Source organism: Plectrocnemia conspersa, unplaced genomic scaffold, assembly GCF_051122295.1.
Source record: "Plectrocnemia conspersa isolate PC_06_02 unplaced genomic scaffold, ASM5112229v1 ptg000002l, whole genome shotgun sequence".
NCBI classification, from domain to species: Eukaryota; Metazoa; Arthropoda; class Insecta; order Trichoptera; family Polycentropodidae; genus Plectrocnemia; species Plectrocnemia conspersa.
The window spans coordinates 14,687,923-14,701,136 of NW_028277166.1; the positions used below are offsets into that span (position 1 = coordinate 14,687,923).

At 31.5% G+C, this 13,214-nt stretch overlaps 1 protein-coding gene across 8 annotated transcripts in view; it reads right to left on the reverse strand.

Moving 5' to 3' along the window:
- The window catches only part of LOC148237818 (guanine nucleotide exchange factor DBS-like), an 88,604-nt gene that overhangs the window by 1,624 nt on the left and 73,766 nt on the right, over nt 1-13,214 (reverse strand). For 6 of the 8 annotated variants that reach the window (XM_088204679.1, XM_088204688.1, XM_088204698.1 and 3 more), the window contains 8 exons: nt 9,795-9,935; nt 7,334-7,519; nt 7,071-7,262; nt 6,833-6,958; nt 6,558-6,758; nt 6,256-6,479; nt 5,997-6,195; nt 319-451 (listed from right to left, as the gene is read on the reverse strand). In XM_088204679.1, coding sequence (XP_088060805.1) covers nt 319-451; nt 5,997-6,195; nt 6,256-6,479; nt 6,558-6,758; nt 6,833-6,958; nt 7,071-7,262; nt 7,334-7,519; nt 9,795-9,935 — 1,402 coding nt within the window. Of the gene's footprint in view, nt 1-318; nt 452-2,748; nt 3,034-5,996; nt 6,196-6,255; nt 6,480-6,557; nt 6,759-6,832; nt 6,959-7,070; nt 7,263-7,333; nt 7,520-9,794; nt 9,936-13,214 lie in introns of all 8 variants that reach the window. The other 2 variants (XR_015812382.1, XR_015812379.1) reach the window with 1 other exon arrangement.

Sequence of the window (13,214 nt, forward strand, 5' to 3'; positions counted from 1 at the left end):
TAGTCATTTAATATTTTGTACAGATAGAATTTTTATAATAATAAATAAATCAGTTAAGTGAGCGACTGTCATAAGAACAATCGCTTAGAAGGAAAGTGATGCTTAATTTTCTTTTGTGACTGTTTTAGTAAATAACTAACAACTAATCTTTATGTCATTCGCTAATTAAAAATACTTTTTAAACAGCATTATGATTTCATAAAATATCATTTTATAGATTTCACTAGGCATCTCTCACATTCTGGCATCCATCCTTTCCATCGCTTGTAATGGAAAGGATATTATAATAATAATGCGAAAAATAAAATTATTACTCACCTAGTATTTTAACAAACCACCAGCCGGCGCATCCAATTTTCAACAATTCGACAGGATCGCCTTCTCGGAGCGAAACTTCAGACGGTCCAACGGCGCAATAGTCGGCCAAAGATATAAGTATACTCCCTACAGCCTGCGTCACATAATCGAATAAAACACATTAATACATATCAATATTATACGCACAAAAAGAAGTAGTAAGTGCGTCACTATGGATAATAATAGACAGTGCGTTAAGAGTTTTGTATTTAGTATAAAAATTTATTATTTGTATGGAAAGCTCTAATTTATGTGTAACAGTATTTTTATTACTATTATATTATTAAAACATTTAGATAAAAATGATAATAGTATTATTAGAAATTGATTTTTTTTATGTATATTATAATAGAAAACTTGAAAATACTATTTATTAATCTTCACGAAAAAGAAACTAACGCACATGTATCTTATTCATATCGTTATTGGAGATATTTTTTCAACATGCATAATATATTTTTGTTGCATACTGGTTAACTTACATATAGGACAGCTCAAACAGAATTATTTATGCACACATTCATAAAATAAATATTTACATATATGTATATCATATGTAAATGTATAAAATAAATAATATTAAAACACACATACACACATTTTAAAATAAATTTATATTAAGTATGCAACCCTCAAATAGAATATACATATGTGACGTATAGAATCAATATAGGACACATCCGTATTTATGGTTTCTTTATATTTGCAGACAATCAAAAAACAACATTTAGTCATTTGATCCAGTATGTAGTTAGTTTAATTATGAGACAATTTCAAAGTTTAACATTTGTTATCATTTGTCATTTAATTTAATACATAATTAACATTTTTTTGGCATAAAAATAATTCGATTTATATAAAAAAAACATTAGCTGTATAATTAGTTTTTCCCTACAAGGTCTCTTTTTGAATATAATCTTTGAAGTGACGTTATATCACTTTGCTGTACTTGTATTTTGCTAATCACTAATATACATTGTACAATATTAATTAATCGTATTTGTTAAAATATCGACAGATATATATGTTACAGTGGATGTGTATCACCAGTGAAAATATATTTTCACTAACAGTTCAGTGATATCATATCGAAACATATTTTCACCCAGATATATATATTTCTACTGATAAAATACAATTTCACTGACACGTGATAGTGAAATTATACGCTTCTCTAAATTATTATTTCACGGGCGTTAAACCTCCATTTGCGTGTTTTTTTTTATTTAAAAAAATGTTTGTCATTTAAGATATTTAAATATATCAATGCAGTTTCACTGATATTGACCACTAAAATTATCAATCAAATGTTTGATACATTTTCGCTGGCATAGTTAGTGAAATTATATTTCTACTAGTGAAAATATTATTTCATTAAAAATACACATTTACTGTAAAAATATACAAATAAAAGTTGTATAAATTAATTCAATGTCTATTAGGAGGCATGAGAATAGTAATATTGTATTTTATAATATAATATACAGCAGCAGACAATTTTTTTTACAGTTTTGATATACTAACAACTGGCTTTATGTATGTTAATAAATCAGCGTTTAATTTAACATACAAGTCGAATTATCTTTGTGGTTAAATTTTATACCGTTTTATTAATTTTACTCAAAAGTAAACAGGACATATCGTATATAGATTCTGGACGGCATATAAAATATAAATATTTTATAAACACTTAATGTCGATTCTTACAAATTTCCATATCAAAATAATGATTTAAATTAAGAAAGGATTAACTGTTCTTTTCGTCTTAATATGTTTGAAAGATCTGTTATCAATTAAAAGGACTTCTTGTAATCAATGTTTAGTACTATTTAAATAAAAATATTTATGTAGTAATTTATTTTTATTAAGCTATTATAATTTTAAACCTTTGTGATTTGATCTGACATTTATGCCACAAAACATAAACATGCAAGAATATTCAAGCACTCAAAAAATAAACCATTCTAATTGTGTGTCAAGTATCGAGTGCTTCTGCCTAAATATTTGTTGATAATATAGATTATTACAAATTAATTGCGATGTCCTTTCATTTATATTTTATACACATATGCATGCATAGTTTTGTGTTAATAAATATAGTCATAGAAGCATAAATAGTTGTTAAACAGCAAATTATCGAAGCATCATCACAATAGAATATATAGTATATATATATATATATCATTATAATAATATACTTATAAATATAATGCATTCATGAATGATATAAAAAATATGCGTTAATAATGACCACACTTAACAAGCAAACCAATTCGAAACAACAAACTGATATGTCGTCGTATAATCACGGACAAAACACAAAAATTAAACGATACAATGATGATACGAAACAAAAATATAAATAAATAATAAACGAATGAAAAAACTTACTCCTCGGTTTGCATTACTCTGACGTTGAACGAAACAAGTCGCCCGATTTTTTCGTTCAGGCGTTAGTATCAGTGATAACACGGCAGTGAAGGATATTAAATAGCGTTTACGATTAATATATATCTTTATGTATATATATGTAAATATGCAATATGTACAATTCGCGCAGTACCGAGATATGCGCGTATATCCTCAGTACTGAGACACGTAAAATGTCGAAGTGCTTTGGGTGCTGCCGATAAAGAATTGAACCATTCTGTGAATTGTGCCCATCGTCTCCACCACCTGCCGAAATAACAATTCTCAGTGCCAAGATTCGCTCGGCTCAAAAGCGTCATATTCATCGGTGATTTTTAAAAGCAAAATCATGAATATGAATGATTTTTACGTTTGTTTATCGTTGAAAATTAAAAATAAGTAAACGATACAATAAAAAACTTAACTCGAATTAAAATTTTGAAAAAATGCATGATAGTGAATTAGTAACAGCCAATCGATTAAAATAGAAAAATAAAAATGTATCATGTGATTATTGAGAATGTTACTTAATTAAAATTATTGAAAGAGAATTAGTTCAGCTGCTTCATTTTCACCTTTGATCGTTGTATAGTTAATTTTTATTCCATATTAGTAATTTGTGTATATTTAATTTGGATTAAAAGTAGTAGATTAAAAATATATATGTATGTATAATTATGAAAGTTCGTCCTTCATTTGCATTATGAAATTGTTACAGAACGATCTGCCGCAAACACAACGAATAGATTCAGAAACAAGCAAAAAGTGTATATAATACAATTTTTGATTCAAGAGATAATGCCAGTTGTAGCATGTTCATTTTATTCAATTGACAAAATAATGAACGAAGAAGTGGCTAATTGTAATAATTAGTTGAGTTCATACATTTACAGAATCGGAATAATTACTAAAGCACATAGTAACCCACAAAGTTGGTAGTACTTTAATGGTGTTGAGAAATTTGGATCCACCAAAACAGTTGATCGGGAAGGCATTGAACACAAGTAATTGTGGATATGATTCTGACTGGCAACGTATATTATTGGGAGAAAAACAGAGGCAAACCCGAGTACAATAGTTCTTATGTTAAAAGAAAGTTTATATTATTTCTGTATTTTTAGGTAATTTTCTCCATTTGATTGTATAGGGGTACAGATTTTTTTGTAAAACATTAGGATGTGAAAATTCAAAATATTACACCATCAATACGCATGTATAGTACAGTACAGAATAAATTCTGACCATATTAAATTCATCATACGTGGACTCATAGGTGAGTGTATGTGTTTTAAGTTTATAGATGATTTAAAAATATTATTTTTATGGTTGCCTTTTTACGAGTGAGTATCACGAGATTATGCTTGCATATCTGTCAGTGAAATATAAGTGCCAATCTACATTGTGTTTCAAATGTGCATTTTGATTTATCTAATTTATTTTACCAAATATTGGGCATCTAAGTAGTCCCCGGACGAACTGGGTGACACGGCTGATTATTCTTTGAATTAAGAATATATACAGATATTAAAAATGCAATATACACTAATGTGCATCTTACAATAAAATTTGATTTTCAACACTTTTTAATTTTAAAATATTTTTTTTACCAATATATACCGAATTATTTGTTAGAATCCAACTTTCAATTTTTGTAATTTTAAAATTAAAAATAGTTGAGAATCACTGATTGTAAAAATTGACAATTTAAATTTAATTTTATACTTTATCGATTGTAAGTATAAAATATTATTTTGTATATACATATATAGAAATATCTTTTTATATATTTAATCTGAAAAATTCATTACGCCATGATTGAGACTATTTTTTTAATCTCTACTATATCTTAAGAACCATAACTAATAAAGTCGATTTCAAGCCCTTTTCATTAATGTGATTGTGGCGATTAAGTAACGCCAAACCGATTTTTATAATTATTGGTTCTAAAAACCCCTTCCTTTGCCAGATATCAGATAACGTTTTAGAGCCAAAACATAATGCTAAACTGCTGAACCAGATAAAAACAACTTATAAGAAAAAGAATGGATGAGCCATCCAATTCTATGAACTATTGGTTCTGAGAAACCTCTTCCCTCTGCCAATTGCAAGGCAACTGAAGAGCGTAGCTGTGCAACGCAGAGAGCTGACGCCTGGGGCTTTGCCCGTGTCTGGTTAGGCCTCCGCAGAAGGCCAGCATAGCAGCAGAAGGGCTCCCCATAGAGATGCATATAATAAGTTGAGCCCCCTTAGAGAAATGGCCTACACCAGGGGTGGCCAATGAGTCGATCGCGGGACATAATCCGGTCGATCGTGAAACATCCTATCAAAATTTCAATACTTATAACTAACTAAAAATACCCAAATTTGAGTACACGCTGTGAATATTTCAATTCGTGTTTTGGTTTTACATACTTATGTGAATCAGCATTTTCGTATCTTAAGATGATAGAACATAAAAATCAGGCGAGTTTGACGAATAGTCTCACGGAAGATTCTTTGAGGTTAGCGTCAACCAATTATTCTCCTAATTTTCTTATTTTGGTGAAAGAAATGAAAGTACAATCTTCCCATAAATATTCCTAGGTTATGTATATTTTATATTGTATTATAATGTAATAAATGTTGTATTAAAAATATGAATATAGTTTATTATTTATCTATTCTACAAAAACAGATTTAAAAATTAAAATAAGTTGATCACAGAGTATCAGAAAAAAATAAAGCCGATCATAATCCTGAACAAGTTGGCCAGGTCTGGCTTAAAATAAGAATCGATACTACTATGTCCTGCAGAAGATCGACGACCACCTAGGTGACTGCAGTCGTATATGCTGTGAAGGTTGAATTGCATCTCTCTCGGCGAACTTCACCATAAGATCCCGAAATGATTTAATACAACCAATGGAAAGGGCTTGATATTAACGAATTTATTTTTCTGTAGTGTTTACGAAATATTTGCTTTTATATTTTTTTTGAACCTCCTATACTATGACTTTTTAAATTTAAACACTATTTAAAAAAAATAGTGTCCACATAACAATGAAATAAAAATTAACTATACACTTTTTTATTTGTAATTAGTATTGAATTGACAATTACCTTAACCAGTCCAATATGAACAAAATTTAAAAATATCTTACATATTAAATATCATAAACGTACTCCTATTTTATCAATAATTTATAAATATTCCTATTTATAATCAATCAGTAAAATTCTGAATGTCTTACCGGCGCGTGGTGTTGCTCGGGAGTTGGAGCTTCTTCGTCGTCACTATTGGAGCAATCGGACGACCAACACGGCTCATCAGACGATCCAGTCGTGGGATGAGGAGGTTGGCCGCCGTCGCAGCTCATGGCTCTGTTTGCGCCAGCGTTTTGGAGTACCATGCCTCCGCCAGAATCCCACGAAGCGGCTTGTCTCAAGGATCTGACAATATACAATCAGTTCAGAACATTGCTTAGGATAAAATATATATTTTTAATATACCTATGATGGTTTTGATTCGCCTGATTGAAACTGTACTGCTTGACTTTCTCACCCTTGAGCTCTTCCAATTGATCTAGGAGGACTCGCTTGATTTGCGCGACCCATGCTTGGCGGACGGCGGCTGTCACCGCCGTTAATGTGTGCACTTCCGACCGGCCCTGAAGCCATACTTCAAAGCGTCTAGGGTCACCCTTGACGGATTCAGTCAATCCAATTTGCGACATCTGAAGACAAGGAGCGGTGATGTTTATTGAATCAATTTAAGGATATGTTACATCAAATTAAACAATTGCGAGCGTTACTTGTAGATAATGTTTAAAGTGATATGTCGCTTTATTGTGGCTTGTTTTAGTAGGTGCTGGTTTGCAAAATAGCATCGCCTTTTGGTAGAGGAAAATATGCCTTTGACGTGGTCGCAGGCGGAGTTTCATGTCTCGTTTGCATTCGGTGACAACAGAGAACGATCCTTGCATCAAAAGTTCGCCTTGTTGACTTAGATCCACCTTAAAATTTAAAGCGAGCAATGTAACTGATAATACAGCAATATAAAAGCATATAAATATTACAATGAACTTACCGGAAAACCAGTGATTGCGATTTGGTGCATCGAATCGTTGACACATTTTAATACAACTAACATACAATCTAACGCCTCCTGTAAACCTTTGCCGTTTGATCCGTTTTCATTATATCTCAATAGATCCTTTAAAAATATTTTCAATTATTGACACACTACCATTTTTTATATACTATTAAAATTTATACTTTTTATATAGTCTGATTTAAGAAAATACAGTAATATTAAATATACTTACTTTTAATAGTAAATGATACTTAGTTATTCTCTGCACAGGTTTTAATAAATAAGCAGCTAGAGGTAATTTGTGACCTAGTTTCATCTGGCAGGCCTGGAGGAATAAATGCGTGTCGACGAGCGTGGCCCGTAATCTTTCAGATCGTGGTATGTTTTGACAATAGTAACTATATAATCTAAAGAACGTCTCTCTCTGTAATGTTAACAAGGGGTAAGTAATATAAATATATTTACAAACACAAGGGTATAACTTTTAATACACACCTTTTGTACGAAACAGAGAGCCACCAGCTCAGATGCCGATATACAATTCTCTATATCTTTTAAAAATATCTCGGAATGGAACGTGAATAATTCTTCCAAGTTTCCGAACAGAACGTTGACTTTTTCGAGCAATCCAGGAGGTACTATTGAAATATTGTCAGAATTTTCAATCTCTTCTTTATAACCCTACAATAAAATTAAAAACAATTAATAAAGCACAAATTTTATCACACATGTATAAAAACATAACAATAAAATTACAGAATCTTCTGAAAGTAGACTGATTTTTTCCGTCCATTCCTTCAATCTTTCATCGTAATCTTTATACAAAGATTCTAAATCATTATAAATCTCATCTTTCTCGACTATATCCGACGGACATTTATTCTTATTGCCTAATTTACGTTTCAGTAAAGATGAACCATCAAACAGACTCTTCTTAGATTCTCTTCTATTTGGAAGAGTTTTATAAGGTCTATCAATTTCTGTATATATATTCAAATTTGAGTTTCCGTCTACTTTACTATATTTATTGTTCTTTATCTGACTGTTCATATGCTTGTAAGTAAGAGTAGAGTTCAATTTTTTATACGAATTCTTCTGATTCGGTAAAGTGCAATAATAGTTGCTTACAGTATCGTTCCATTGATTCATCTTCATCGTATAATCTTTAATCAACGAACCAATAACATCTTCTGATTTTTTATTAGAGCAAGTCTTATGTAGTGAATCATATGTATTAACGTCAGGAAGAGAAGAATAAATCAAATTGTTTTTTATCTTAGATTTAGTACATCTATTAGAAACGTTAGAATGGGTGCATTTCTTCAAACGACTGTTCTTAACCGTAGAAATGAACGATAGATTTGTATCAGAATATTCCTGCAACGTAGAATTTGTAGATATCTTACTCCGGGGTCTAGCACTATTTTTACAATTGCACAATTCAGTGCAACACACAGCAATTGGCATTCCAAAAGTGATATTATCATTATAATAACTTTCAAATAAATGCTTTTCACTGCTTGACTCTTCTTCAGAGCTTTTTATTTTAGAATTCGAATCGATCAACCTTGTGATATGCTTCAGTTTATTCTTCAAATTGAAGCGTTTCTTTGCATCCTGATCGAACAGCTTCACTTGATTTTTATAATCGCTAAAAAGTGTGGAATCCGACGGAGTACGAAACAGCTTCATCTTCAACTGCGTAAAGTATTTCCTTTGATGTTTTTCACAATCAGGCGTTTCGTATCGATGATATAACCAAGAGTCAAAAGAATTGTCACTGTTGGTATTTTTGGATGATTTGTCCAAACTGTACTTTCCGTACTTCATATTGGTACTTTATATTGATTAACACACGTGCTGAATGATCAATAGTAAGATGAAGACTAAAGCGAAAGAGCAATGTGGAATCGTACTATTTAGACCTCACGCTCTATGAACGTCACACTCTAATAATCGTTCTAAACGTGCATCTTAATAATTATATAGATTTCCAGACCAAATAAACGATTGTTATTTCTCATTAAAAAAACATTTATATAAAAAACTTCAGATAAAAATGTGCAGAGTGACAATTTGATTGAATATACTCAATCTAATGGATACTACTTAATTTCACATAAACATTGATAATTATTCTATTAATTATAACTACCAGAATAAAGGTTCATGATGGGATGTCTCATCTAGGAAAACTGTTATTTTTGAAGCAATATTTTAAATTACTACAATAAAATATTTATGATAAACTCTAATTTACAAATTAATGTATTAATGCTATCCAATGTCCCACTGAAAAGGGATATATTTTTAAATTTATTTGATACTTTACAAATTTATAGATGTCATTTTTTAATCGGTGAGTCTATATGAAAATGAACATTTTTTAATTCCAAACTGAATTTTGAACCATTTAGGGACATCAAGAAAAACTTAACCACCAGACTATTTATATTAATATTTATACCATCATTTAAAAGTTATTCAGGATATAAGACTCAAAGCTCACCCTATTCAGTACATGTGAAAGGGTTGATTTGTTGATTGTATGGTATCCATGATTACACTGTCATTGGGGATACAAAAGTTCAATTATCTGTAATTAGTTTCGGAATAAATTGTGAATCAGCTTTCAGTCTAAGCTTTACTGGTGTAATTTTTTTAAAGGGTCTCTTAATGCTTCTTCTAATCACATGACTTATTTTTGAGGCATATATTTGTCTGTCTGTATTTTATTAATATCGTCTGGTTTTTACTTTCTACGTTGCTTTGAATTTTCGCTAATTCAAATCAAAAACCTTTGTTTAAAAACCAGAAATGTATCCATTTGTTACATTATTTTTCGGCACTTCAACCTCAAAGTTTTTGCATTCCTTTTAGTATAGTATTTGTCTTAATTTTATTCTACTGTGTGCTTATTACTAACTTTATAAAGATAGATAAATAAAGCACTAACCTTTAATATTGAACCTAGCTCTTGAACGTAAGCCCGCTCCGTATGAAGTAATTCAGCTAAGACGTGACCTTGCTTTGCTTTGCGAGCTTCGCTGTCTTCGGTAGAAGTCGCCGAACTTTCCGAACTAGCCGATGTCTCCATCTGCAACGACAAAAGATAAACATATTTCAAAGGGAGAAATAACAATCCGCATGAACGTCACATTGCGCAATAATGTTCAAACAGTTATTGTTATGACCAAAAATAAACGAAAAATTCAAACGTCACATTGCGCAATATTTTTCAAATAAGCTCGCAGTGTTTGAGGTTATGGCCAAATTCGTTGACGTTTAGCCGCAGCATTCAAATGGGTGTCAGAATGGCCGTTTTTTTCGTGACGAACGATTACCTTCTTGGATGGCATGGGGAACATGTCGAACAGGCGACAGCCGCATTTGTACACTTCATAGAGTGAGTCGTCCATGGTCACGTCCGCGGGCACAGGCGCGAGTGTCCCGATCCCGATTTCGCGGGATGCGGCGACCCTCAACCTTTGGGGCGCGGAAGTAACAACAACGGCGGCGGTACAAACTGTGCAAATACGAGAAACGGTCCGTTTCTTTCTTTTGTTATCGTCGATGACCTTAGTGGCGATACATCGTTATATTACGATCGTTATATATTTTTTTTAAATAAAACTAAAAGTAGATTTTTTTAACATTATACTCTAATCTTGTTTTCATATATATAAAAGTCACACAGTGGATGTATGTTCGCTAGTTTCTTCCACATCTTTTCGGCTAGGAATCTGAAATTTTGGATATGGTCATAGTTATGTCTAAAATAATGAGTAGGACCATTTTTTGAACGAGGAAACGATGAATGTTTTATTTCAGTCGTTTGCAACATCACATTTACAAAACTGATTGTTTAACCACCGCTCAGTGTGTTAAAATTATTTAATTGTTCTACATAAGTAACAATTCTGTATGAACTGTGTATCGAAATTTACATGTAACATAGGACACATAAAAACAATTGCGTTGTAATAATGTACTCAATTGCCTAGTATACGGACTGTTACTAGTTAATCAATTGCTTAGTACACGGGATGGTAAAAGTCACCTATCAAAATCACTTGTGTTTTTTTTACTGAAAGAACATGCAGTAATGTAGAGCAAATAAGTATATATAAATATACCTCAAAAAAGAAGGGATAGCTTTCATATTAAAGTAGTTTCAGTTTAGATGGAAGGTTTACCAATTTTACGCAAAATAATAGTAAGTTTACCGTCAGAATGATTTCATTGCCAAAGACATTAAGTTGTCAGTCAGAATGATTTCATTGCCAAAGATGACTCGCAAATGCAACTTGCAACTAGCAATAATTTAAGTTGTTACATTTATTATTGTTCTACAGTTATTTTCATGCGTCATAATAGATTTGGCTTATTTTCTAGTATGTTTTTTTACAAAAACAACAATACAATAGCAGTTTATTAATATTTAGGATAATAATAATACTTTATTTACATTATTTATTTTTTAATAGATGAGTTAATTATAGTCACGTTCAATGTAGTCATTTTAACTATTCAATTATTTAATTGAGCACGTTCAAAGTTTGAGAGCCAAAGCGTCTTGAGGCATTAACATTTACCTCGGCACCACTCATAGGGGGACGATCCCTTCGCGAGACAGCTGTGCGATACAAAACCGAAAATAAAGAGAAAAAGAGAACTCAGACATACTACGAAACACTCGCCCCATGTGGAAGGAGCTATTGACCTTCACTCACGTGAGACCTGTTGCTCGAATCGCATAAAAATGATAGGCATTCGTGAAAAAAAGAAGATTAATAAACATACTCCGGGCATCGATCAAATAACTGTCCACTGTCGTTGACACGTCGGATATGAAAGAAACCATTAATGCAAATAGCTCCGGTTTTGCTTATTATTTGCATGACTTAATTGTAAGAGCTAGAGAGACCTAGACACCGCTACGATAACTGTTGAGTCAGGATAATAACCACGCGTTTAATGGTCAGTAAGACCAAGGTCGGAGTAGCGGCTCTGAGGAGAACTGCCTAGAGTTCACTTCCTGGGAGGACGAGTTTCCCGTTTTCTGTGGCTGAAAACAAGACACGGACGGATGGAACGGTAACCGAACGTAAACTGGGGCAGTTGGGTACTCTTAGTGGAAGTGACCCTAAGGCAAATAAACATTGAATATCCATTAACGTGAAATTGCTCTAGACACGTTATAGTATTTAAGATTCTAACATTTATTTAAAATAAGTAGTTTTAAGCAATACAAACATTTAAAATTTTGGGCACCCTTAAAAAATATTATATTAAATATTTTTTTCATGTTAATATCATTTAAATGTTCATTATTTAGTCGGTATTTTGTTATCTTAGAATTGCTTAAGTTTGCTTACTTATTTAAGCAAATAAGAGCATTTTTTCTATGACTTCAAAACGATGGTAAAGTAGCAGAAACAGGGACGTTATCTGGGAGGGGAAACAGGTGGGGGCATTTGCCCCTTCCCCCTATAATTTGGTCAGTAAATGCATGTCATTTATTTAAATACTATGAATCATAATGAAATTATATTAAAATATTAAAAAAACTGAAATGACGTCCCTGATTCTAAACCAGAAATACTCGAGTTATCCCTCAGGAGAAGATTTAAAAAAAACCAGTTTTTTAAATATGTTATTTCAGTGAAATCATATCAAAATATTTTTACCAGTAAAAATACAATTTATCTAGCAAGTGCTAGTAAGATTATATGATTATATACTTTTCCATATATAGTAATATATACATTTACATACTTATCATTATTTATTTACATGCATTTTTCATAAGTCCAAATACATTTTCAGCAGTAGATACAAATTTTAACTAGCGAAAATATAATTTAACTGATAGGCGTTAGTGAAATTAAATGCTGCTTTAAAATATCTATGAAATGCAATTTGACAGTTGCGATACGTCCATTTGCTGTTCAAACCCAAACCTAAAATAATTATAGTTTTAGAAGTTTCATTAGGCAAAGCTCAAAATAAAAACTAAGCCAACTCATCTCTCAGGGGAAAATAATCGGAAGAAGATGAACAGACAAACTTTGATGTTACGCGGTTTCAAAAACATTAAAGCTACCCTTACCGATATTAATACGGACTTTTAATATGAGAGTATCAGTCAAAGTATATTCAAACCGAATTTTGGTCAATAGGTGGGCGCAAAAACAATTATCACTTCTCAGAAGTCAAAAATTCACGCACGATTTTATTGCTTTTGTCGTGGATTTTTGACTTCCGAGAAAAGATAATTGTTTTTTGCGCTGTCCTATTGGCATAATTTGGTTTAGATGCACTTCATTCGATTCTCACTTAAGTCGTAATATTGTTATACAAAAGCTTTTCCACT